This window comes from Mytilus trossulus, chromosome 4 (assembly GCF_036588685.1).
Source record: "Mytilus trossulus isolate FHL-02 chromosome 4, PNRI_Mtr1.1.1.hap1, whole genome shotgun sequence".
NCBI classification, from domain to species: domain Eukaryota; kingdom Metazoa; phylum Mollusca; class Bivalvia; order Mytilida; family Mytilidae; genus Mytilus; species Mytilus trossulus.
Window position 1 is genome coordinate 77444568 of NC_086376.1, and position 27756 is coordinate 77472323.

A 27756-nucleotide genomic window follows, 5' to 3' on the forward strand; every position below is an offset into this window, starting at 1 on the left:
TCTGCGAGCTATTTTCCTGATAGAGAAATTATTATTAATAGCAATGGAGTGGAAGAGACTCAACTGTCTCTTGTAGATTTCTGCAGCAATTGAAAGAGCACCAACTAAGAGATACATTTAAATGCGTCCAAGCTTAGTGAAAGGTAAATCCAAACCTTCGACATCACACCTGAGAAAATAAAACACGCGTTCTATAAAGTTGAATGAACTGATCAGTATTCACGTGAAATGAGACGTTACAAGTTGTTTGTGTCTGATACGCCAGAATGTTATTATACTATTAAACGCTAAACTTCACTGCATTGCACTGTATACTGCTGAGGTAGCGGTTCTATTTTGTAAGGAATGAATGTGTTTAAGTGTGATTAGATGGAAACAGAGGGACGAAAGATACCAGAGGGACAGAGGGAAAATTCAGATTGAGACCATGTCCTTGTTTTGAATATTTATAGTTTAAAGCCCATACAATAATCTTTGTATAACATATAATTAGGTTTTTGACTGAAATTTTTGTGTTTAATTCATTTGTTCCGTGGACTCCACTTTAGATGAGTGAATATAAAGTTTTAGCTTATGAATTTCTTTCATCCACATGTATTGTTCTGTCATCATAATTTATTCTCTTGAGTTCAAGGTGTGTGGTCTCAGATTTGATGCCTATAGCGGTTTCCCCAAGTTAAGGACTGTCTATTTTTTTTCTAAAGTTCTCTGATTTTTGTTGGGAAATGTTATTGATAATGGCATAATTTCACAGGATGTATTTGAAATCCATGATTTCTAGCATATGTATACACAGTGTCCAACATTTCCTTGCATTGCTGCAGGATCATATTAAAGTCAGTCGATATGGTCGGCACAGGTAAGACATCCTGTGTAGGTGTTCCGTATCGAGTTACCGATTCAATTTTTTTGCCAGATTGAGAAGTAGTACATTTATAAATTGTTTATAGAGATGGGTTGATAAGACTTCCCCTTGCCTTACGCCTTGTTAAATTCTAAAGATGAAGCTATGATCTCCCTGTCATCTCACTGTAGATGTTGTATCAACATATGGGTCTTGCTTTCAATTGCATATTCATACCTAGAAAATATATGTTGTCAAGTAGAATTTGATGATTGATCATATCAAACGGTTTCGGTTTTCAAGGGTCGTAAAAAATAATAATGTGTTCTTTCCTGTATATCAGAGCATACTTCAGATAGAATAAGGGTGAGGCCATATTTTCAGATAGCTCTTCGGTAAATCCAAACTGCATATTTATTGATTCATTTTGCCTTTTGTTTAAATACATATTTCAAAACTTAATTAGTGCTTAATCTCCAGTATGAGTATGCTTAATAAGTTCTGGTATTATTCAATACTCATCTGTTTTCTGCTCAATGTAGCTTAGTTTATTTCTTCCTTTGTAAAATCAGTTTCCAGTTTCTTTCCGACTTTGAGACTTTCTTGATGATGTTAAATATATTTAATTTCGCTATTTTGCATGAATTGGCCTTTAAATTTTGGATGGTTTTGTTGGTGGCTAATTCCTGAAAGTATTCAGCGAAAAGTTGTCTTTGTTCGTTTGAGGTTGAATCTATTTGTTCTCTTTTCTTAAAAAAAAATGCTGGTGCAGATGATTGTTTTATTAGCTGAAAGAATATTTTGTCATTTGGATCATGCTCCAATTTGTTAAAACAAATTTGGCTGTTTTATGTAGAACGGAGGTAAGGTAAATGTAGTTTTTTTTATCTACAGAATAGTTGGTCAAGTAAATTCGTGAACTTGCTAATATTTTTTAAATGTTGATTGCTATCGTTTTCTGACTTCTTTGACCCACAGAAGTTTGTATGCAGTAGTATTTTTATTGTTCTTATTTTATTTTTGCTGTTTAAAATCAAGTTTCTTTGTTATGGCTTTAACTGGTAGATGTGTTAAGATATGTTATACTTTGGTGGATAACCATTGTTGTTTCAGGAATGTCATTATTTGATATAGTATAATCTATTTGAGACATCTGTCATCATAATAATAAAAATTTTAATTGCTTTTCATGTCAGGGTGGAAAATCATGTTGTTTTTTCTTTATAAACCTCTTACACTTTGCACCATGGCTATTATTCCTTTCATTTAAATAGGTACCATTTATATCTCCACAGACTTGTACTGAATGAGTGTCTTCTTATTTGTCTACAGTAACTATTGATTGTAAAATATCTAAGTGTTTTTGATATTCAAAATCTGAATTCACTTTTTTGGTTAGCATGCATATGAATTTATTGGCAGATTAATAAAATTTCTACAGCAACTATTCTATTGTTTCCATCATCTAGATTTTTTTAAAAGGTCTCCTTTCTGTTGGCCATAAAATTGATACTCCATCACGATCTATTGGGATTTTAAAATTGGTTCATCTGGCATTCGCTGAATGTTACGTTGCGCTTCATATTGAGATTGGCTCTTAACATACCATGGTTGTAAAGGAGTATATGTTCCCTGAGATAATAAGGGGCTCTGTTGTACTGAAGTTGACATTCTAGATTGCGTTTGCTTAGAGTAGAAAGGTGGTGCTTGCGTTATCAAATTGCTTTGAGTATACACTGGCGTCATAATTTGCTTCTGGCTTGGAATGCTGGTAGAACAGCTGGTTTACTTGGCCATAATGGGGCATTTCTTTATTTTACTGATGATGTTGATTTTTCTGGTTGATATAATGTTGTGTGTATGTTGGTGGTCAATGGTTGGCATTATGATTCGGACATTGACGTGAGCTTGTGCCCTTGTACTTCTTAATTGGTGTGTTGATTTATTTGAATGAAGGCTGGTTTTGTGTATCACGTCTGCCTAACAAACATGCTACACGTTAGAATGAAACATTAACATCTACATTTCTCAAATAAAACTTGACGAATATTGTATCTGAAGACCAGCCAGCTGACTCTAAAATATTCTTTATACAAGCACCATTGAATAAGGCTCATGACGGTTCAATTGTTTGTACTATGAGTTTTAAATTTTAAATTTGTATTTTAAAGTATGTCATTTTGATCGTATTCACAAGCTCCTAGAAATTAGTTGTGACGTAACTGGTTTCAAAGGTTTAACTGCTGACAAAATTGTTTTCCTTCATCTTTTCTTTTCTCATCTTTGCGTTTCAAATATATCGCAACGGCTCTTTTATGATCAAGTTTTTAACGGTTCAAAGTAAGGCACAGCATGTTCAGTTCCATAATGATTTGTTCTAGCTTGTTTTGATAAACCTGTTCTTTAAAAAAACAAGTCATAATGATTCCTTTTGTACATTTACAAAACACTCTCCTATCACCAGTGGTTGAATGTCCGAACATCTCCTGAACATTGTGATAACTGCAAGAAAAACAACTTTGTTCGTTAAACATTACATACCAGCTTTTAATAAGGGTTCAAAAAGGGAATGTTGCCACATGTCCAAAACATTTTGTAAATCCCATTATTGTATTAAATTTTCTTCAGCAGGTCTAGAGTTGAAAAACCTTTTAGTAGTATAATAATATAGGGGACATCTCCATATTATTATACTAAATTAGAAACATTATACATTGGAGGTAGTAAAGAATGATGATAACATTTACATATAACCTGCTATAGTGCAAAACTGTAAACCTGAGGTGTACAAATGAAATAAAACATCTGCTAAAGTAGCTGCATAGGGATATTTTTCCCGTTCATTATATTAACTATGAAATCTTTTGAATTTATAAGCACAGTCTTGCTGTGTGCCCGATCTCCATGATCTTCTAAGAAACTTTCTAGTTTCTCTTGAAAAAACCTTAATTCTGAAATTTGTGTGGAGAGCAATCAATTTTAAAGAGGGACGAAAGATACCAGAGGGATCATAGTCCCACTCATACATTGAAAATAAACTTACAACGCCATGACTAAAAATAAAATATATAAAAAATGATAATAAATAGATAAAAAGACAAATAAAATTACAGAAGACATAACATAGAAAACTAAAGACTAAGCGACACACACCCTACCAAAACTGGGGGTGATCTCAGGTGCTCCGGAAGGATAGGCAAATCCTGATCCACATGTGGCAATCGTCGTGTGGATTATGTTATAACAAATTTGGTAAAAGGTCTAATTCGGTAGGTCACATTTGTGAAATGAGAAAGGAATTGTAGTTACGACAGAAGAAACATATCTGATATCATCTGTGAAACGGTTATTCCAAAACGGTTAACCAACTCGTGATGGCTTCCGTGAAATTTACGAAGGAATGATTTCAACTTCACAATCTTGGTTTAATAGCTTCCTTGTGAGCAGCAATTGTCTATCAAGGAAAGCTTGATATGAAACCAAAGTTCGGGAATATCGTATCAATTGGGAGATATATACTAGTACTCGGTATGCAGGTGCTGCTGGAGTGTTGATTCATAGATATGAAAAGTTCATAATTGGGAAGCTAATATGATCTCTTTTGTCGTAAAGTTTTGTTTTTAACCGACCCTCATTGTCAATTTCTAGATGGGAGTCAAGATATGAGACAGAATTAAATGTATCTGTAGTATTCTTTATCTCTAGTTCGATGGAATAGATGCGTTCAACATAGTCACCAAATTTTGTATGATGTAGTGAGAAAACATCATCTGTATAGTGGAACTGTATAGAGGATATTGCTAACTTCTTATCATTTTTCCTAAGAAGTTCCTGTATGAAGTTGTATGAAGAAAACATTATCTTTATAGTGGAACGTAAAGTAAAAGGATATTGCTAAGTTCTTATCATTTATCCTAAAACGTTATTGTATGAGGTCAGTCTCATAATAATAAAGAAACAAGACGGCAAGAAGGGCACAATTGGTTCCCAATGGAATTCCGACAGTCTGTTGAAAAACACGTCCTCAAAACGTAATAAATATGTTGTCAATCAAGAAATCAAGCAATTTGAACATGTCAGTTTAAGAGAAGTTTTTGTTTGAATCAAAGTTTTTCTTTACAAAGTAGGATTTATCCCTTCCCAAGACAAAATACTTGTAACTACGTTCGCCATTTTTTTTAATGAAACAAAGTAATACCAACTCTTTCAATTTGTCTTTTAATTTGGAATGACGAACTCTTGTGTAAAAGAGGGACGAAAGACACCAAAGGGACAGTCAAACTCGTAAATCTAAAACAAACTGACAACGCCATGGCTAAAAATGAAAAACACAAACAGAAAAACAATAGTACACATGACACAACATAGAAAACTAAAGAATAAACAACACGAACCCCACCAAAAACTAGGGGTGATCTCAGGTGCTCCGGAAGGGTAAGCAGATCCTGCTCCACATGTCAGCTTGAGCACTGATGCAACTGCTGGTGGACGTTTCGTCCCCGAGGGTATCACCAGCCCAGTAGTCAGCACTTCGGTGTATTTTAATAAATTAAATTTTTTCGAAAAACTTACGATTATCTTATACCAGGAATAGATTACCGTGGCACCATCTGGAATTGCAGGTTATCAATGCTCTTCAACTTTGTACTTGTTTTGCTTATAACTATTTTGGTCTGAGCGTCACTGATGAGTTTTATGTAGACGAAACGCGCGTCTGGCGTATTAAAATATAATACTGGTACCTTTGATAACTAGATATTCTGAAATTGGATGGTTAATAGTTGTTTTGGCTGAGAGAGTTGTTTTTGCCTTGTTGGTAGTAAAATTGTACTCGCTACTGAATTTTAGAAGAAGCCCTGTGTACCAATATCTTCTTTGACACGTTGGAGCTGTCAGAATGCATTTTCAGTCAATAATTTAACTGACTCATGTGTTTTATACCTTTGGAATACATTTTGTTGCAATTTCCGGCTGTCTCGAGAATATATCTTGTTTGAACTATTGACGTCATACAGCAATCACTTTTCCATTGTGGCGTCAGATATTTTGAATTACGACGTCAAAATTTTACGGGAACCTGTGTGAAGTCAAGTTATGGCGGACAAATAGAGATACGGGTATAAAATATATTGGTTAAAAGGCATATGCCCACATTTTCCCCATGATATCGACAGAGCATCTACTGCTAGTGCACTTGAATGAGGTAGTCAAGCACAAACAACTGGTATTTTATAATTAATTACTGAGGCAAAAAAGTCTATTGGTGGTTCTCGCTACATTCGAAACACTGATTGTTCTAATTGTTTGGCCAGTGTTCTCTGTGTATTTTGTTTCGAGACAAATGATCTGCAAGAATATTTAAATTTCCCGCTATATGAGCTGCTCTAAATGTCAGATTGTTTTTAATTGCCATTTTTATTAGACAACATATCTTGTATCAAAGGTGTTTTGACTTGGTGCCTCCTGTTTGTTCACATACTGTTGTGTTGCGGATTTGAGCAACACATTCTATTTTTGTAATTTTAGTAGGAAATGTTGTACTGTTCGAATAACAGCTCCCATTTCCAGCGGATTTATGAGTTGTTTCTGTTCTTGAACAAACTAAAAAACTTGAAAAATCTGATTATTTATGTGACTTCAAATCCCGTCTTTGAAGCATCTGTTGTTATTATGACGGTTGCCGAACACTGGTATAATAATTTGCTCTTGGTAGTGTTTGCTCTGTCCAACCACCAATTCAAACGATCTTTTAGATGGTGTGTAAATGAAATTTGACAAGTGAGATCTCTGATAGAAGATTTCCAGAAATGAAGTAGATGTGATTAGATAGGCCTCATATAAAGTCGTCCATTTGGGATCAATTATTTGCAAGAAGCTATCAAACCCAACAACATTAGATAAGTGCTTGCTGTATTGTGTCCCTTAATTTTAGCTCATCACTAACATTTCTTTTTAATTCTTTCCATAGTTGGAGAAACTATCTCCTTCTTGAAATTGAACAAGTGATCACTTTTGATGAGATAAGAAAAGATTTTTGAAGATTGACTATAAATCCAAATTTCATCAAAAAACTGACTGTTTTCTGTCTGTTTGAAGTCAGCATTTTCTCTTGAGCATTCACTAGCAATAAATGGTCCAAACAAGTTGCTTTGCGTATGTTTTGAATTTCCAGATGAGCTGCAACTTATATATTTTTTTAAAGTTATGCACCATGGTTGACTTTAGTTGTTGGTCATGTCCCATCATTATCTTTGTGAATTTTGTGTCTTTGAAAGTCCTTTTGAATTTGGCTAAATTATCCTCAGTTTGTGTATAAATACTCAATTGACATTTGGATTGGTCTTACTGGATTAGTAGTATTTGACTAAAACTTCTTCGGTGGTTTTATCTTATGTAGTTCACTCTTTATTTGTTCTATTTAAAGCTCCTATGGTTGCGATTGTTGATTTTCAGATATATATACTCAAGTATAGCTCGGAAAAACAAATTCTGACTAGGAATCTAAATCTTGTTTTTGCTGAGTCTAACTTTCTACCAGATAAAAATTCTTATCGCATAGTAAGCTTAAAAGATCCCGAAATGACATGTGTAAAAAAACAAAACAACCGAGAAACATAACGATCTAAAAGCATGAAAAGACGAAGACGCCGACGCTATTACCGACGACGAACAAATGAAACACTTGTAATCAACTCCTACCCAAGTTACTAGGAAACAATATGGACAATATATATTTCAATTGTCGAAACCACAATCCTGTCCTCGTTTCGTCGAAGATGATGTACTGCATCAGACTAAATCACTGGGTTTGTAATTTCACAATGACAAATGTGACTCACGTTGAGCAGGATCAGCTTACTTTTTCTGGAGCATCGAGATCTACACCGGATTGGATGAATTTATATTGGCCAGTAACATTGATCTTTTGGTGGCCTGTCGGGATGTATAAGTAACCGGCAACGTCCACTTGTATGTTTTGTCTATCTGATGAGTTAAGCCTTTTCCAACTGATTTTTATAGTTCGTTCTTATGTTGTACTGTTATACCACTGTCCCGGGTTAGGGGAGGGTTGGGATCCCGCTAACATGTTTAACCCGCCACATTATTTATGTATTTGCCTGTCCCAAGTCAGGAGCTTTTAATTCAGTGTTTGTCGCTTGTTTATGTGTAACATATTTGTTTTTCGTTCATTTTTTTTACATTACTAAGGCCGTTAGTTTTCTCGTTTGAATAGACCACTTTCGAGTTCATCCGTCACCGGCAAAAACTCGTCAATTATGCACGCCTTTATGACGTCATTTACCAGATAGAGGGGGTCGCCTGTATTCCTGCACTATTTACGTTCATCAAGCGTCTTAGTGATCGTCTTTGTGCAGGATAAACTAGAAATAATGGTTGCTCTGTAGGTACTTACTGACAATTCCCTAATGACAGCAGTGTTGATTGTCAATTTTGAGAATTCAATTTGCCGAATATTTCGTACAATATAGAACTATAGTTTTTCAACCACTCGCTCAACATTGGAAGGGAAGTAACGACGCCCCTAAACGCACAAATGACGGTGATAAAGGCGCGTATAATTGACGAGTTTTTTCCGGTGACGGATGAACTCAAAAGTGGTCTATTGTTTTACATTGTCTTATCGCGGCCTTGTAAAGCTGACTATGCGGTATGGGCTTTGTTCATTGTTGAAGGCCGTACGGTGACCTATAGTTGTTAATGTTTGAGTTATTTTAGTCTTTTGTGGATAGTTGTCTCATTGGCAATCATACCACATCTTCTTTTTTTTATATATATTTGACTGTTTTCTTTTCCTCTTAAGCCGGGTTGTTTTCGTTTCACACATTCCCAGTTTCCATTCTCTATTCGACGATATATAAATTATACGATTAATTTGTATTGCTCACATATTGTATTTATTATAAATTACTAGTCTAATGTAAACTAATAATTATATAAGATGCTTAATGAAATATAACAATTCAATGTAGAATAGCTGTAGTTGTTAACAGCGAAGGTAGATAGATAGTTTGAAGAAAAAAAATTGTATTCATAACCGTTTAATGTCATTATGAACTGCGGTAGAAAGACAAAAGAACATATTACGTCATTAAATCAGATTACGAACTGGTTAAGATCTGAAATGTACAAGCAATTCAACTTTTTTAAAGATTTGTTTTGAATTATCTCTCTTCTAACACAATTAATATTTGTTCGCATGATTTAACATGAAATATGTTCCTCTGCTCAGTGCAAGGCGTCACAGTAATGTCAAGTTTTATTTTGACTTCATTCAAATGACAAGAACTTTCAATGTCTATCTATAAACATTGCAGTAGCGCCTGTACGTGTACTTTGTACACCATGTGTATATTTTCTCAGTTGGTACGAAATTCCAGAGCTAGATCATTTTTACTAATTCTTTAGGTCAGCTGGTCAAAAAGATAAGTGCTACTTTTTTTTCATCATCTGGCATATAGTTTAACAAAAAATACGTTCGATGATCTTGCTTACCAACCAACAAGGCTTGAAATATAAGATAATGGTAAATGTTCAGACGGTCATATTAACGTTTCTTCCATGTTCCCCCAGGGTTATAAACACTCCTTATAATTGTAGAAGTAATTTCCCTTCAATAATGATATTTGCCGATTTTGTTTCTAAGGAAAGACTTATTGGAGTCATTTACCTTTTTGGTTTTGTTTCTCTCTCGAAACAAGCATGAGTAGATAGAATGAACAAATATCAGGAAAAATGTTCAACATCACAAGAGATACAAATTAGTCACTTTGATCCGGCGAAATAGTCAGTCAACACCTTAAAGAAGTTATTGCTCTTTGTTCTCAAAGAAGATTTTTTCTTCTTCACGAATATGTCAAAAGTGAGCTTCGGTTTCTCATGACAGTTTTATATTTATAACTTATTTCTAGTATATGCGTATAGACAATGTTAGCAAGATGGGTGCATAAAAATTGAAATTTGAATTACAACCGCATGATGAAATTATAATATTAATTTGCATTTACCAGAGTTGTTGCATAAGTTTAATGACTGTGATAGAAGAAAAAGGTTTATATATTTGAAAATATACAAACAAGTTTACTTTAATTTTTACTTTACAGTGTAATAGATTTTTATGGAAAATAAATTGCTAACATTGATTGCGGAAATCTCTTGTCAAATGTAAATTTGAAAAACAGATTTCACAAATATCATCGCTCTCAGAAACAGTAGTTACTGGTTATAAATTATAAACATTATTATGTATACGTGTAAACTGGTCTATACTTGGAGAAACTGGTGCTTGCAAGAGGAGTATTCGGAGCCTTTGTCAAGTTGTATTATTGAAAAAAAATCCCGAATAAACATATCTACCAAATCTATTTCACTTGAAGGACTACCATGCAGAAGGGAAAAAATCGTCAAGTGTAATTATAGAAAATATTTTGGAAAGGCACATTTCCTTTACCATTAAAAAGTCATACATCTTAAAGTCAATTCTGTCGAAGGTTAACTCTGACATGAATAATTGACAAACATTTCAGCTTCCTATCAATACGAAAGTGACAATACCAACAGTGATTTAATAGTCCTGATATTTAGCACCATATCTCTTTCTTATAGATAAAATTAAATCCGAAAAAAAAATATTCAGTTTTAACTTATTTCATTATCATCATTATTGTTGGAATGTATAACGTTTTTTCTTTACTGAAACTGTACCAAATATACCCACCTAAATGTTTTGTTATAGCCATTACCTAACTAAAAGCCTTACCATGCAGTATTTTGTTGTACCTGTGCAATACTAATCTATTTTATATCTATGAAGACATTGACTTTATTTGCAGTTTGATTTCATAACATTTTTTCTTTACTGAAACCTGTCTATTCATCAAAGATGAGCTATCAAAATATACCCTTCTAAATTTTTTGTTATTACCGTTTTCGTAAAATTACCTAACTAAAATGCTTTACCATGCAGTATTTTTTTTTTGTACCTGTGCTAATTTAATTTATTTCTATGAAGACATATGGACCTTATTTGCAGTTTGATTTCATAACAGGGGTTTAATTAGCCAGAATACGAATATATATTAATAGATGTGGTTAGTAAATCAAATTAAGCGTATCTCGATCTACTTATTTATTGTATATTATTACAACAACTTATATACTAATGATTGGCGTATATCGTCGTTTTACCAATAATAAAATAAGGAAAACTATATGTGTTACCCTGAATTAACGGTATATATCGTTGAAATAACCTTGAAACATTCCTCACATTCGTATATAACATTAAAAAATGTAAATGAAAAGGATAACTGGTTTTATTAGTTGTCTTCTATACCACATGGTACCATAGTTTGTATTGTATCGTACACAATGAATGAAAGTTTATTATTTTCTCTTATGTATAGTGAGTGTATTATATCTATCTAACGTATAAGTGTTGTAACATATGCCGCTGACAAGCAAACCGTATTTACATTTACATGTAAAAAATAGCAACATCTGACACTAAGTTTTCATACATTTATGTTGAAATATCATAAAGAATTAGTGTGTGGAGCTATGATTACCTCACATTTATATTGTGGTATGCCAAGTTTTTGAACGGAACAATAATCATGTATGTCTAATCAACAAAAATAAGTCGTCAGTAAAGTACTTTTGTATGTACGGATAACTAAGTTGTGTGTGATGTAATATAAACGAATAGGAGTTATAGCGATGAAAAATCAATTTTAGCTTCTTGCGACTTTTGATAGATGTTGTTGACTGTCTTCTGTGAGGAATAATTGTGCAATAAGTTTCGAAAAAGGTACAGTAATACATATATTCTATTTAAACGATGCCGTTCTGTCATGACGGAAACTAATGTAAAACCAAGATGTTGACGGAATGTTTTATTTTGGCAATAATTGGATTATCATACAGTGTAAGCATGAATGCAGAAAATCGTCTTCATCACGAACTTTTACATATTCGTTCTTACAGTAAACTGATTCGACCTACTGGAAATGATTCTCTTAAACTGACAGTCAAAATAGGTTTACGTTTGTCTCAGCTGCTCGACATTGTAAGTATCTACTATTTATCGGTAAAACTTTGGGGTTAAAGCAGGACATTGACATTTTATTTTTTCAAATTTGACATTCATGATCATTTATCATATTTTTATCCTTACGAGTATATTATTTTTAGATCTTATTGACATAATATCCCGCTATGTTAATGAGTATACTGTTACATGTATCCATGCTGCGGTTTCAAACAAATACAACAACATGCAAATGTGAAGACTTGATATGTTTTTTTCAATCTTAAATCTAATCACAATTTTTTCGTAATGAGTACTGGTATAGATTATTATTATTTTTAGACCATAATTGACAGCATCATCAATGTCCCGCTATGTAAATGAGTATATTAGTGTTATTCATACTGTGGTTTCAAACGAATACAAAACATACAAAATTAAAATCATGATATGTTTTATGAAATGTTCGTGAAACGTTTACCATCACCAAAGGAAACATTTACCTCTTTTGTTTTGGTTTGGACACATTAAATCGTTAAGTAGGTAGAAGCTTGACCGTCTCTCTGTAAGATGGTTACACATATGACTGAATCGTATAAATTTTTGGTTGTTGCTAAGCATGCCTTTTCTACGCACTAGATCTATATTCGTTTCTTTTTATTCGATTTGGATATGATCTTCATTTTCGATTCTTTACAAACAGACTTCATATATTTTAACGTGTATCGATGAGCTACATGTAGCTTCATACTTTGTTTGTGTCTTTGCATTTTGGAAGTTCATGTTTTAGATTTTTTTTTTTATCTGTGTCGGATATATACTAGAGGGCAATATCATGACATTCTCGCATGTCTATAGGTTTGATTGTCATACATAATGTAGAAGGCAACATCATGACATCATAACATTTCTATATATATAATTGAATTGATATCAGAAGGCAATATCATGACATCTTTGCATTTCTGTGGCAGTAGGCAATGTCATGGCTTCAATACATTTCTATGTGTTTGATGTATATCAGAAGGCAATACTATGACATCATTATATTTCTATGTGTTGGATTTATACCAGAAGGCAATATCACGATATCATACATGTACATCGGTTGGATTTACATCAGAAGACAACATCATGAAATGTTATAATTTTTATGGATATGTATATCGGACGAAATTATCATGACATCATCACATTTCTATTTATTTGAGATATTATATGATAATATCATAACATAATTACTAGCATACTTACATTCCAAGGGTTAAGTTCATAACAGAAGGCAATATTATGACATCATCACATTTCTACGGGTTGTATCAGAAATCCATCTCTAAGGCCTAGAAATAGACTTCTCGTTCTATGTAAACCAGCTGACAATATCATGACATCATTTTATTTTTAGTCTTTTAGTAGACTATCCCAAAATCAGGTCTTAGTGGCTTTCCAAAAACATGTCTTCATTGTTCTTTTATCAATTTATTTGACAGCATCAAAATTACTTTAAATCTAATTTATAGAAAAAAAAATGTCAAGAATTCAAAGGAAATTTTCATATTTAATACTTATAATCTCAAAAACTTCCCAAGATAAGTACCTTTGTGTTAGTCCAATTCCAAACTTTGACAAGATTTCAATTATTTTTATATGGTCTATATGTTGTAATAACTTGAGATTTGGTTATGGGTGGTTCTGTGCTCACAAACATGTTGTACCCATATTATTTTTAAAGTTTCTATCAAAATGAACACGGTTTCTCAGTTTCAAGTTGATGTGACCTAATTTCCGTAATTAACTACATTTTAACCAAAAACTTAAGCCCTATCAGTTGAAGGTAAATGCAAAAGTAGCAGACATAAATATACAAAAGGTATTCTAAAAAAATTTGCAAGTGATGGAGTAAATAGAAAACAGGAAAGCAAGAGTAGGTGTTTTTTTTTATTCTAAATCATCAAATCTTTGTACTATGCGATCTGCTATGTGTTTCTCTAAAGCTATGTAACTGCTATTGTCTTTAAATTGTCAGATTAATGTTCTGTGAAATGGTGTCTTCAATAATCTTTTAACTTTCTTTACCATATAAAGTCTAAAAATCAAGACAAAAACTTGTAAACAAAGCGATTTTTTTTGTGTTAAAACATGTATCTTTAAAAGGCTGTTTGGTACCTTTCATTGTAGCATTTCATTGCTCTAACCACTACATCACAGTAAAACATAAGGCTGAATAGTTTGCCAATAATGATATCGATGTTTCGTGAGCACCTGCTTTCTTCTGATATACTTTAAATCAAAAGATTATCTCCTATAGTGTTACAGTTATAACATAATTGATCTATAACAACTATGCACCCCTAGACAAGATGTACTAAAACCGAAATGACATCGGATAAGAGGCTCCAGTAGCTTAACACATTTCATTAATTCATTTTGAATACATAAATCATAAATAAACCACCGGTAGATTAGCATGAACCCCAAATGGAGCGATACCAGACTGCTTCTTTTACAAACCCGAGCGAATCTATTAAAATGATACATTAGGGAATCGGACCAAATCTGTATGTACATAGAGGGGGACAATAGGGGGTCCGTTAACATGTTAGCAACACCACGATTTTGGCAAAAACAGTTAACAACAAATTCAAAAATGTGGATAACAGTAAACACAGTGGGTTGAAAACAGTTAACAATTTTAAACAGTTAACAACAACTTGAAATAGGTCAAAACAGGTTAACATATAAAAGGTATAACCCCCTCTTTTCTCTACAGAGATCACATGACTTTATATGCTTTGTTGCATTGTTGCTGCAGTAAGTAAGTAATTACACGTGACGATGTGTCGTTAACTATGGAGATACAGCAACTATCCTTCTCCTTCCGATCCTCTGTATTTTTGAGGGTGCGTATGCATAACCATAATCGAATTAGGTGCTTATAAGGCATCTTATATGTTAAATCTGCATTCACCTTTGTACACTGATTTCAAGAAACCAATCATATCGTTAACAAAATTAAGAACTGTAATTTAACTCAAAAACAATCGTTAATTAATATATTTTGTAGCTAACAAGGGTAAATTTTAACGTGTTTCTCCAAATTTATCCTTTGGTACCCAGTTTTTTTATATACAAATACAGGGAAAACAGTAAGCCGGCTGTCTCAATCTTCAAAATCTAAAAGATGCAAATGTGATTTATAAATAAATTTGCAGATCGTTGACTCAGATAATATGTCAAAGAAAAATGGAAAATTAATCAGAAATATTCAATTCATATTGAAAATATTGACGTTAGATTAATAGGTCATATGTATGTATAATGAAGGACGGTTCCATAGATCTAACATTGTGCATGAATGATATACAAGAAGCTCATTAGACTACATCGATATGGTTACGAACAGCAGAATGAAAAAAAGATATCTTGCTTGATGGAATCTGTATATAACTTATCATCAGTGAAACATTTATCATAGCCAGTCACTGAGTTTGATTTATAGTCGATAAGTTACAATAGAAAAGAAGCAAGTAGTTGGCAATCATATCGCATCACACATAATTTGTTAAATAAAGATCACTTTAGTGTACATTAGGGATTGAATATTTCACTCTTTTTCCACCCCATTTGTGTTGCCTTCTCTCCCTTTAATACACACCCAGGCAAACATAATTATAATATACGCCCCTACTCAAGGTATCGTATGTCAATTTAAAACTAATTCTGACGAAAAAACACCATTGCAAACTCTTTAAGAGAATTGTATGGTGTCATATACCTGCACACTACTTTTACTTTGAAAATAGACACGGAACAGTTTAGACTTTGACACATTTAAAAGATGCATGTGTATTGTTGAAGACAGTTGGCAGCTCTCGGATGTTATTGATTGCCTTTGTCGTTGAGTTGCTGTCTAATTGACGCACATCCCTATATCATTCTAAACATGTATTAAACATCATAAGTTGACTGGATTTTCGAAATATAAATATTCCATAACGGTCAACCAACTCGTGATAGCGTCCAAAAACTTACAAATGGATGAATTCAACCTCACAACTTGGACCTATTGGTTTAATAGTTTCTTTTTGAGCAGCTACTCTCGATCAAGGAAATCATGATAGGCAATACAAGCCCTTGACAGCTGTATCACCTGGGAGATATATAATACTCAAAATGCAACACATACATTTTGTGCGTTCGATTTGACGACATCAGAACGCAAAAATGGTATAAATGTCCGATATATAACAAAAAACGTATGGATCAGTCTATGTAAAATATGTATAAGAACATACTGTGCAATCTTGAAGTCTTCCCTCTCCGTTTTGTCTTGACATAACAGGTTCAACAAGCGCACGAAACTAAAATGTAGACATTTAGTCGCAGTCAAAATAATTTTGTTCAACTTGATAGATTAATGACGCAAACATTTTGTAAACCCTTAATCGACCCGGTTATAGCATTTTGTAAATTACTTTCACAAGAGGGCCAACGATCGATTGATTATTGTTTGCCTAACGCCCAGTATAATTTGTTTTGTGCTTTACAAGCCTATTCATGAGAACTTGACGTGGCTGCGTCTTTCCAAAGCCAAAAGTACGATTTAGCATTGAACGTTAAAATCATATTTGTACAAGAAAAACAATAGAAGACATGTAAGAGGGAGTGGCACGCATTTAGGAATGTTAGATATAGGTGGTAAACAGTGATATGTTAGATAATAGTGGTAAAAGGTGGGGTCTGGGAAATAAGTAGGAGGTGAGAACAAATTATAAAAAGGCCAGATTTAAGAAGTCAGCCCTCTCGTGTCACCTTCTTATAACGACCACGTATTCCCAATTTTACACATGCTCCGAAATATTGTTCCGTATTTTAAGCTCTGCGAGTATGCTCAAAAAAGAGGGATGAAAGAGTCAAAGTCATAGATTAAAAATAAACTGACAACACCATGCCTAAAAATAAAAAAAAAAGTACATACAGACAAATAGTTAAGAAGAGACAACATAGAAAACTAAAGACTAAGCAACACGAACTCCACCAAAACAGGGGAGTACCCTTGTCCCGTCTTCTCAGTAAGTTGAAGATATCACACAATAAATACATTTACAATTCAATTCATCATAACATGCGTTTTGTACCTAGAACAAAGTCAAAGTATTTCATTATTTAATAATGAATTCAGTTCATTTACATCCCAATATCCGCAACTTGACCTCACAATAAATGTAGTACTAACTTAGTTATATGCAGAGCTAGAAAAACTAGAAAGACGTAAGGCTGCAATGCTTTCATTCGAAAATTATTATGACCGAAAATTTACGATGTGAAGATCTAACAATAGTCTAATTATATTCATTTTGCCAATAACCTTATACAATTATGAAGCAGTACAAAAAAAATCTAAGGCACTTTCCCCTTTGATATATAAAATACAATAAATCTGTAGCGTAGAAGTTTTCTTTATTCTATTGTTCTATAATGCTGCTTTAAATGCCCTGAACAAATATATTCTCACTACATTGTATACATATCACCAATATAATTACACAATATGGAACACTTTAAAAACTAATGAAGAAAAAAGCAAATATTATCATGGCAATTGAAAAACCAAAGGAATAAAAAAGCAAATATTATCGCAATTCATATCTTACGAAAAAAACAAAACAAATATCATCGCAATTCAAATATAACGAAGAAAAAGCAAATATCATTGCGATTCAAATCTAACAAATTAATAAGAAGCAAATTTCATTGGAATTTAACACTTTTGAAACTGCGTTAGTATAATGCGCTTTACCTTAACCTTAAAGTGCAGTTTCACATATTTTGTCGCCTTGACATGAAACAATATCTTGAAGTTATTAGGTTCTGGTTACATGTTTATTTATATACTAAATTGCAGCTTGTCTTTAAAATGCTTCTGTTATAACATACTGTTTTGGATGTGATCATATATTTTAGTAAAACGGAGAAATACAAATAAATGTTTGTTAACCAAATTTATTCGGTATGGTAAAATAACTTTATGTAGTTTTCTATGCAGATGTGTCATATAAGTGTATATGGAACATAAATGTCACGATTCTTTATTACAAAGGAAGCTAAAATCCAGACACGTCCGTCATTTAATAACAAACTTAGTTTATTATCGCTAAAGCTTCATATTGTACTGCCTTGCTACAGAACATTAACCTGCTTTTAAGGAACAAAATGTAGACATCATCGACGACATTGATGTCACAAGCTGTCCCACATTCTGTGTGTGTCCTCCCTAATTTAGGAGCCTTTGATTAACTGCTTGTCGTTGGGTGCTGTATATCATATTTGTTTTTCATTCGTTGGTTATGTACATTTCTGTAATGTTTCACTTTGGTCATATAGGGGCCTTATTTAGGTGATTAAGTGGTATGGGCTTTGTTCATTGTTGGCGTTGAAGGTTACCTAAAGTTGTTAAATTCTATATCATGGGGTCTCTGGTGGAGTTTTGCCTCATTGTCAATCATACCACATCTTTTTTATTTTCATATGTGTATCTCACAGTATTGATCGGGATGTGACCATACTACCAACGATCGTGAATATTTGATTTTGTCTAGCTAGTCGAGTAAAGATCGTGTAAAGATCGTGAAGTGGTCGGAATTATCGATTAAGTATTCATTTTGTTGTTCGGATGGAGTCGTAACTGAGTCATTAAGGAGTCGTGAATGGTCGCGTACAGTCAGATGGCGGTCGGGTAGAAGTCGTAAACATGCCCGATCAAGAACTTGGCTGAGCTTGGTCGTGGAAATTTGGACAGTCGGGATCATCGAGTTGATATGATCGGCAGTGTGAACCTAGATTTAAAGGGTCCCTCAAAGCGTTTAATCTAAAGAGCTTTAAACCATCAAATACAAACAACATATTTACTAAAAATAGGTGCAGTCGTCAAGGACTATATAAGACAATTGGCGAAAAGAAGACGTCAATCGGTACAATGTTTTCCAATTTTTTTAGCAACTGTTGCCATGACTATCATACACCCAATGTAAAAACGTTGTTAAAGCTTATAACCTCCTGTCGATAATGTATTTATCTGTAAAAACAAGTAGAGAGTTATATAAGTTATTCATATAACATAAGGGTTATTTCCAAGTAGGAGAAATTTGTAAATCAAAAGCATGTATTGCTTTCCTTGACATTTCCTTCGATGACAAATATGATGACTCAAACCCATTTATCTAATTAACAAAAGTATTACTGTCGAATGTAAGAAGTTCGGAAGTCAATTTTAACATTGTATAGAGTTATTGTGTTTGTTAGCGTTTATTTTGTCGCAAATTTTAGAACTGCAAATTAATAATTCAGTGACTTCTTTCCAGGCTTAAGTTGTTGTTTTTTTTTTTATACCAAAAACCATATCTTTTCCAAAAGCATTAAACTCCCCCAAATATCTCCTTCTCTTAGTTATTCATGTGAATACTTACGTTGAATACAAGAAGTATACGTTCAATGATATCTGGTATTTATCGTTTTATTTCAATTGATAGTCACAGCTTATGAGTGCATTCTCCTTCACTGACATTTGATAAAATAAGTGGTATCATCTTTGCTGTAAATTGAAATTGTTTGAATCCCTTGTTAACCCAATTCTCATATTCAACTCTAAAATTGATATATAGATTTATAGGAAAATATGATAAAAGCTGATAGCTGAGCAAAGTAAGTTTAATCTTTTTTGCAATGATTTATATTAGCCAAGTAAAGAAAACTCATTTAAAAAATTGGTATAACATGTAGAACAACTGGACTTAGTAAACAATCTGTCAAAACAGCTGAGAGAGCAGAACTAGCCCAGTATACCATAGATGTTTTTATTATAGTGCAATCATTGAAATGCTCAGCAACAACAATTATAACTGTAGTAAAAATATCCCTTTATTTTACGATTCTTCCTATTATCTAAATGGATCAGCATAAACGATACATTTTCCATGCTTATCATAAGTAGAAAAATATTTAACACAAATAAAATAGACATAAAAAAAATACAAAGTATTAACTATCAACAAGAAAAGAATTAAATAATTGATTGTATACAGATATGATGAATATATGGTCTTTATAAATTTAAATTACAAAGCCGCAAAATTCTCCTTTTCAGTAAAATTCATACAAAATATAAAATTTACAAATATATTCTTAGAATATTTTTGAAAATTAAAATATAAAATAAAATAAGCAAAGCGCAAGTAATGCATTTCTTGGAAAAAGAGAGGTGCAAATGTAAAAGAGTTCACAAAGAAAACACATAAACCTTGTTAACATTTAGATATAAACACGGTCATGACGGTTAAAGCTAAACCCCATTGTTTCATTACCATATTTTATTCGTAAACAGATTGAAAAAGAAATTAATACTATTTACCTGGGATTGATAGATTCATCTAAAAGGATTTAGTGCAATTACTATTAATATCATTACGCAAGGAGGGGCGAAATTTTACCAAAGGTACAGTCAAACTCATAGATCGAAATAAAACTAACAACGTACGCCATGGCTAAAGAATAAGACAAACAGACACACAATAGTACACAAGACACAACAAGTTACACAGAAAACTAAAGACTAATCAACAAAAACACCACTAAAAACTGGGGGTGATCTCAATAGTAAACGCACTTTTGTTCCTTTCAATGAAAAGTCGTTTGCAATGAGGAGCTAGATCGAAGGTGGACACACTTTCTTTGCTATATGATAACATTTCAATATTCTATAATCTTTGCTTAGTGGTATTTGTAATTTTTAATATATGCCTTCAACTATTCGGGGAATACGTATTCACCTTAATATAATAAATATGTACTCAAATTTTCTATTGTAGGATGAGAAGAACCAGATAATGACGACAAGTGTATGGCTTAGACAGGTACATGTACTTACTTGTTTAATTCCCTTAACTTTATTCCACGATTAGATATCCAAACATCAACCAAATATTCAACGACACTGCAGAATACATGTAACGGTTAAATCGGAGATACTATAAGTTCTCTTTACACTTGTGGCATCGATTCATAGCAATATTGAGACCGAATTGCTGTTCGAAAGCGTAGTTTATTTTCAAAGTATATGAGCTTACCCGGGCTATTGCTTTTTGTCTAATGTTAAGTGTATAAAAAAGCAAACAAGTCTAAACAGAAAGAATGATGACGCTTAATCCCTTGTTTTGGCGTCGATAGTATCCTCCTATTTGTGCATTGAATAACAATTAATTGAAACAACTCTTTCTATTGTTAGGTAGGATTTTTTGTCCCCAGCCAATAAACCTCCATTTTCTAGTGGCAGTTCAAATTACCGAGCCTCGACATACAAGCCAACCAACTTTATTTTTCAAGAGGGTCTTTTTTTATTTGTATGTGTAAAACGTCTATACAGTTTAGAAACCCTCATATCTGTTGACAATTAGATCCCGTCTCCATTTTCCCTGCTATTTTAATCTCAAGTATAGAGACTTGCTATGAAAAGTAGGAATCAAGTTATAGGAACAGATACCAGGCGTAATATTTGATACGCTAGACGTCCTTTTTGTCTACTTAAGAAATATAAATGTTAATCGAATCAAAACCTTTCGCAAAATCTAAAAAGAAGTTAAACGACCCTTTGATATCTTTTTTTTTCTCTATTAAAGAGCGCCAAAAAACGAAAATAAAATTAAAATATATGCCAGAAAAACGGCTTATGCAACCTACGTCTATAGAGTTTTAAATAACAAAACGTTATTTTTACTAAGCGTTTGATTTGTAATGTAATTTTAATTCGCGAAAGAGTATGCGTTCGTTTTTAAATATATGGTATTATCAAGTACTAGTAAGTTAGACTTATGTATTGCTGTTCTACAATACCAATACCCATAATGCATGTGCTGTTTCTAACATTATTTCTTTATGAGTCTTCAAGTGATCCTTTTGTTCTTCCATTCAAAGGGATGAAGAATGTTTATCGCTCAATTAAAGCGGGAAACGTGTCAGTACTTGCGATCTATCTCTATTAATTTTGTTTATCTCCTTTGAAAATATGAGGTAGGCTTAAAGCATGACTTACATGTGATACTTGATTAAAAGTAACAAATCTGAACTTGTAACCTACACATACCAACTGTACAGTTAAAATACATTGTTCATATTATAAATACAAATGAAGTGTCTTTAATAATTCATCTTGCGTCATATAGACAGTATATAGCTTTTAACAAGACATATCTGTGCGATAGTATCTTTTATTAACCACATGCATTTATTTTAATTATGCTACACGTGTTTCTGCCATTATTTTCCTCAAGTAGGCTTAAGGCAACAACTGGAAAGGTAACTTGTAACAGTAGGGGGAACCTTGACATAAGGAGATGAAACCTAGGTGGTAATGGAAAAAAATAACAATCAACAACAAAACACTTTGGCAAACGAAAGAATCATACCAAGAACTAATGAGCTCCGAAAAGGTAACCCTGCATGAGTATTGATCTAACGAAAGCCAGAAAATGTATTGGTTGATTGATTGTTGTACGCTTTGCATCCAGTGGCAAAAACATGTATTTCACGGATATACAAGACACAAACCCATAAACAATGAATACAAAAAGTACAACATGTAATATGTATCGACTGGGATGAATGTTGAGAACTTCTGATTAATAGTCTCGATTGAACAAGAGGAATATATTGGATAGGGACATTCATTTTGTCTTACAACAGTCCAACTACGGACCCATGAAAGAGTTGTTGCGAGGGCTTATAACGAAACAGATGTAGCGCATACTCATGTTGATGTTTATATATCTTTAATTTTCAGGAATGGACAGATCCTCGATTACAATGGGATCCTAAAGAATACCAAGGAATTAAAATGACGCATATGCCATCTGACCATCTCTGGCGTCCAGATATCGTTCTTTATAACAAGTATTTATTATAATGATAAAATAATGCAGAAGCTATGTTTAAATATTTGTTGATGTTTTATTCTAGGACACGAAAAATATGTATAGCATAGTTGCCACACAATCTGAGTCCTTAAATATAACACATATATTCAGATGGCAACATAAAGCAGAACTTAAAGTCACAAAATTATTATCAAAGATACCAGGCTTATAATGTATTACGCCAGACGCGCGTTTCGTCTACATAATATTCATCAGATAAAAAAAAGTTAGAAATCCAAACAAATATAAAGTGGGAGAGCATTGCAATTGAGGACCCAAAATTCCAAAACGTTGTGCCAAATACGGCTAAGGTAATCTTTGCCTGGGATCAGAAAAGCCTTTTAATTTCGATACCTTACACTTTTGCATTTGATATCTTTAGCTTTTTTTTTTAAATTTAATCAGCTGTAAAGTTCATTGGTACTAAACTTTTTTGATTCTTTTACCTTAGTGATAAACAAGCTGCATTGTAGAGAAAGAAATACAATCATGACTGATTCAGAACTTAATAAATTTCGTGCACCCGAAGCTCTTTTCTAAACGTCAATGCTTTGAAAGCTAAGACTATATAAGAACCGCCATAGTTGGTGGGCTATACGATCAAGGGAGACCTAGTATTTTACAGTTACTTTTGTTTGCTTGCAGTAATGCTGTCTACATATTCCATTATACTATATCAACTAAAAAGTCTCTTGAAAAAATTGTACTTATCTTATGCCACATCTTATTTATATATAGATTTTACCATTAATTATAGATTAGCAAAGGAGTAAGTTATTTTTACGTTAATATACATAATAGATATAAAAAAAAAAAGCATTACAAGGTATATAATAAATAGCAAGCTTGTTTTTTACTACGTTTCTGATCTTTTAACATACTTACTTACAGTGCTGATGGAGATTTTGTCATTACTTTGCTAACCAAAGCCAAAGTATATTTCGATGGAATGATAATCTGGGAACCTCCTGTCATCTATAAGAGTTCATGTCCTATCGACGTGGAATATTTCCCCTTTGATATGCAGGAATGTTTCATGAAATTCTCATCGTGGACATATGATGGACAGGAGCTTGACTTGCAACATGTGTGTGATGCTCAATCAATTATACTACAAACTGCACCAAATGAACCGAAAGAAAAGTTGATTATCGGAGGAGTAGATATTCACGATTATCATCAAAATGTTGAATGGGATATTATTAATGTAACTGCTAAGCGAAAGGAAAAATTGTATCCATGTTGTCCGAACGCACCGTATCCTTATCTTTTATTTAATATTACTCTTCGAAGACGTACTTTATTTTACTCGCTCAATTTAATCATGCCATGTGTGTCTATATCATGTTTAACCGTCTTGGTATTTTATCTTCCATCAGACAGTGGAGAAAAGATCACTTTATCAATATCAATATTGCTGGCGTTGACTGTGTTTTTCTTGCTGCTTTCAGACATCAATCCTCCAACTTCATTTGTGATACCTCTAATAGGCAAATATTTACTTTTTACTATGATAGTGGTGACTATGTCTATATTTTTAACTGTTTATACATTAGGAATCCATTTCCGTCGACCAGCAACACATACAATGAGTCCATGGGTCAGACGTGTGTTCACGGAAATTTTACCGAGAGTTTTATTAATGCGCAGACCCGATATGGAACATATGCGTAAAAGAGTGCCTTTAAGAACTTGTAATGGGATAGAAATGCGTGATGTCAGGGATATACTTTCTGCTTCACAAGCTTCAGAAAGTACATATGAAAATATTCGTCCTAACAAGGAACTAAAACAGTATCCAAAAGAAATCACAGAGGCTTTTGAAGGAGTTATTTCAATAGCTGATCACCTAAAGACGGAGGACCAGGAGAATTCTGTAAGTAAACTAATCGGAAACATCAATTATAGGGAAAATACAATTTACATTTTTGAAACCATCCGACTAACATACATGTACGTGCAGTAAAGATATATGATGTTTGAGCTACCTGATATTTTGTGAGAATTCCAACAGCCCAACTTCATTTTTAAAAGTTAAACCAAACCCGATATATAACTAGATGTTGACTTAGTATCGTCACAAGAAAATCGCGCAGATTTCAAACAAGAGACATTGTATAAACAATGCTATCAAAACCAAATTATTTAAATGAATAGAGAACCACGGTCAAAGTTCTATGCTTTAGAGAAGGCAATGTATCTCAATCCTCAGTATGTCTAGATCTCTGATAAAGACGAAAATAATTAATAATTTCAAATGACATGCTAGTATACACTTTATAAATCGCGTGTGTACCTACAATAGGAACACTCATTCTTAAGCATTTGAAAGCCAGGGATGCTTAAATTCGCTTCTACAGCAGAAGCCGATTGACCAAGAACAAAACAAACAAAACTTTCACTGTACGAGCTGTAAACTTAGGTTATCCGTTGTATCTTGGTTTATGAAAGGTGGGTTTTGAAAAAAGTATATATAAAAAAGCACTGAAAACTGTGCTGAAGATAAATTAGGGGACTTAAAGCTCATCATCAGTATCGACATAGTGCTACTAAATCTAAGCAATTTATAGATTTCGTGCGGGCGCAGATCTTACTCGATTTTCTTTCATCATGAAAACTGAAACTTAAACATTTAAAAGTCATGGTACGTCAATACAAAAAAAAAAAAAAGATTTTTTTACACACATTAACATTTGTGATTTTAAAAAAAAATTGGTTATGTTGGCTTTGATAAGAAATATTTTTTTCTAGTATAATTTTCTATAAATAATACCATTAATTGTGTTTTACTTTTTAGGAAGCACGTGACTGGAAGTATATTGCCATGGTGATGGACCGTTTGTTTCTTTATATTTTTACAACTGCTTGTGTATGTGGAACACTCAGTATATTTTTATATGCACCTTCCCTTTATGATTCACGCCCACCTTTAAGCTCTAACATACGGGCAGAAGGGGCGTGTAAGTATTAAGGTCAAGTACAGAGATTTCAATTTACATATTTGTTCTTTTAATTGTTTTTGCAAATTAATTAAACCGTTAAGAGGCAATAAACACGCTTTGATGGCAATTTTTGATAATTTACATGCGTCAAAAACTTGTAAAAGCTACTTCATCCTACTTTAGACGAGGAATTTAATAACAAAGTAATTTTATTCTTCTGTTCATTTCAGCTACTGTGAAATGCAATCGTTTTAAAAATTGACTTTCAAAACAATAAAGTTAGAATTGTATTTTCATCAGCATACACAACCTGATTAATCAGAAATAATTTAACAATCAAAAATGGCATATGCTATCGTTTTTTGCTACCATGTGACTTTTGCATGAAACTGAGCTTTATTTTAACATTGCATTGAAAAATTTGTCTTGGCCTTAAATAATCTACATATGTCTTTCATTGTAAAGTAATTATGTATATATGTCATGTGATTTCAATGAATTGCAGTGCCTTATTCATTTAAATACCGTTTATAGTATTGATATCATTCAGGAACATTATTATATACCTTTCTAATTAATCGTCATATTCATTCCAACAGTCTATCATCATTTGTCGACTGCAACGCATCCAAAAACTCAGTATGTATAGAAGGCTTATACATGTCACTAAGTATGTCCACTAGAGATTCATCAGCGAATCAAAATGGCGATATATAAATATCAAGCTAAAAATCATTAGTAAAAATATCGGAGAGGATGTTTCGAATCTATTGCAAGCCATCTGGAGGTATAAAAACTTTACCTTGTGACGATACTAAAATTACAAAAAAAATGGAAATGAAATCCAATGAAACTATCATTAATGCTTTATCATTCTTCACTCGGACGGAAAGCTTTTGTTGTGATCTTATTATGCAATCCTAGTGATTTGGAATTTTTCGATTGCAATATGGAATATTGAATGTCTTCAATTTTTAGAAATAATTGAAAATATACATTTCATTTTTTTTTAAACATAGTATCCTCTAAAAAAGGATTTTAAGCACATGAAAATTTAAATTAAGTAAATATATTTTTTGATAAAATGACTCTCAACATAATAACGATGACGATTATACATTTTCATTTGCACATTTCATGAATATGTGCCAAATTACGTTCTAGTAATAATCAATGTCCTTTTACTTCCCTTCAACCATTTATAAACACAACTCAGCCATTTCATCTTGTGTTTTTGTGTTTATGTGTGAGTGTTATAAGTCTTCATATTAGTGAAAAAATACTTTCACAATGCTTCCTTCAGTACTGGATTAAAACACACGAATCTTCTGTTATTACTATCATATTGCTTTCCCGATTAATCTATGTTATGTCGACCCGTTCACTTTCTAATAAGTTTCATTTTTGTAAGTTGCATGTGAACTTGTTTACTCACGTTGTAGACCCCAGGTTTTCTATTGAATCGTCTTTTGAAAATTAATTTTTCAACTTACTTTTATTCTTGTATATGTGTGGTTTGGTTGCTTGTTCGTTTTCACTACCAACCCGTCAGTAACGTGTAGACCTGTTTGGGATTCTTGTTTGGAGTATGAACTTTTCTTCGATGGTAATAAGTACGAAATTATTGTGAGTGCGTATACTACTCTTCCCATGTATGAACTGATTTGGATCGACAATCTATACACTTTGAATATCTATATTCGTTTCAATATCTTTTGAGTGCCATGCAACTTCCTTATTGAGTCATATCATATACATTTAGTATAACATATTTGATAGGACGTTTTATTATGATTTTTTTGTAGATCATGTTAGTAACACATACATAATGTTTATGAACTGAATGTATTTACTTGTAAACAAAAGAAACAAAAAAGAAAAAATGTTATAAAAAAATCCTGTCTTTTTATTCGACATATTACCTTTTAGTATTATGACCTGGGTTTTTTCGTCTAAGTG

General features: G+C 32.7%; 1 protein-coding gene across 1 annotated transcript; it reads left to right on the plus strand.

Moving 5' to 3' along the window:
* The first annotated feature begins 11306 nt into the window (after window positions 1-11306).
* On the plus strand, window positions 11307-27680 carry LOC134716022 (acetylcholine receptor subunit alpha-L1-like). Its single transcript, XM_063578688.1, has 5 exons — window positions 11307-11930; window positions 20756-20800; window positions 22723-22832; window positions 23747-24731; window positions 25653-27680. Exons 1-5 carry the CDS (start codon window positions 11742-11744, stop codon window positions 25824-25826), a joined length of 1503 nt encoding a protein of 500 aa, XP_063434758.1. The 5' UTR covers window positions 11307-11741; the 3' UTR covers window positions 25827-27680.
* The last annotated feature ends 76 nt before the right edge of the window (window positions 27681-27756 follow it).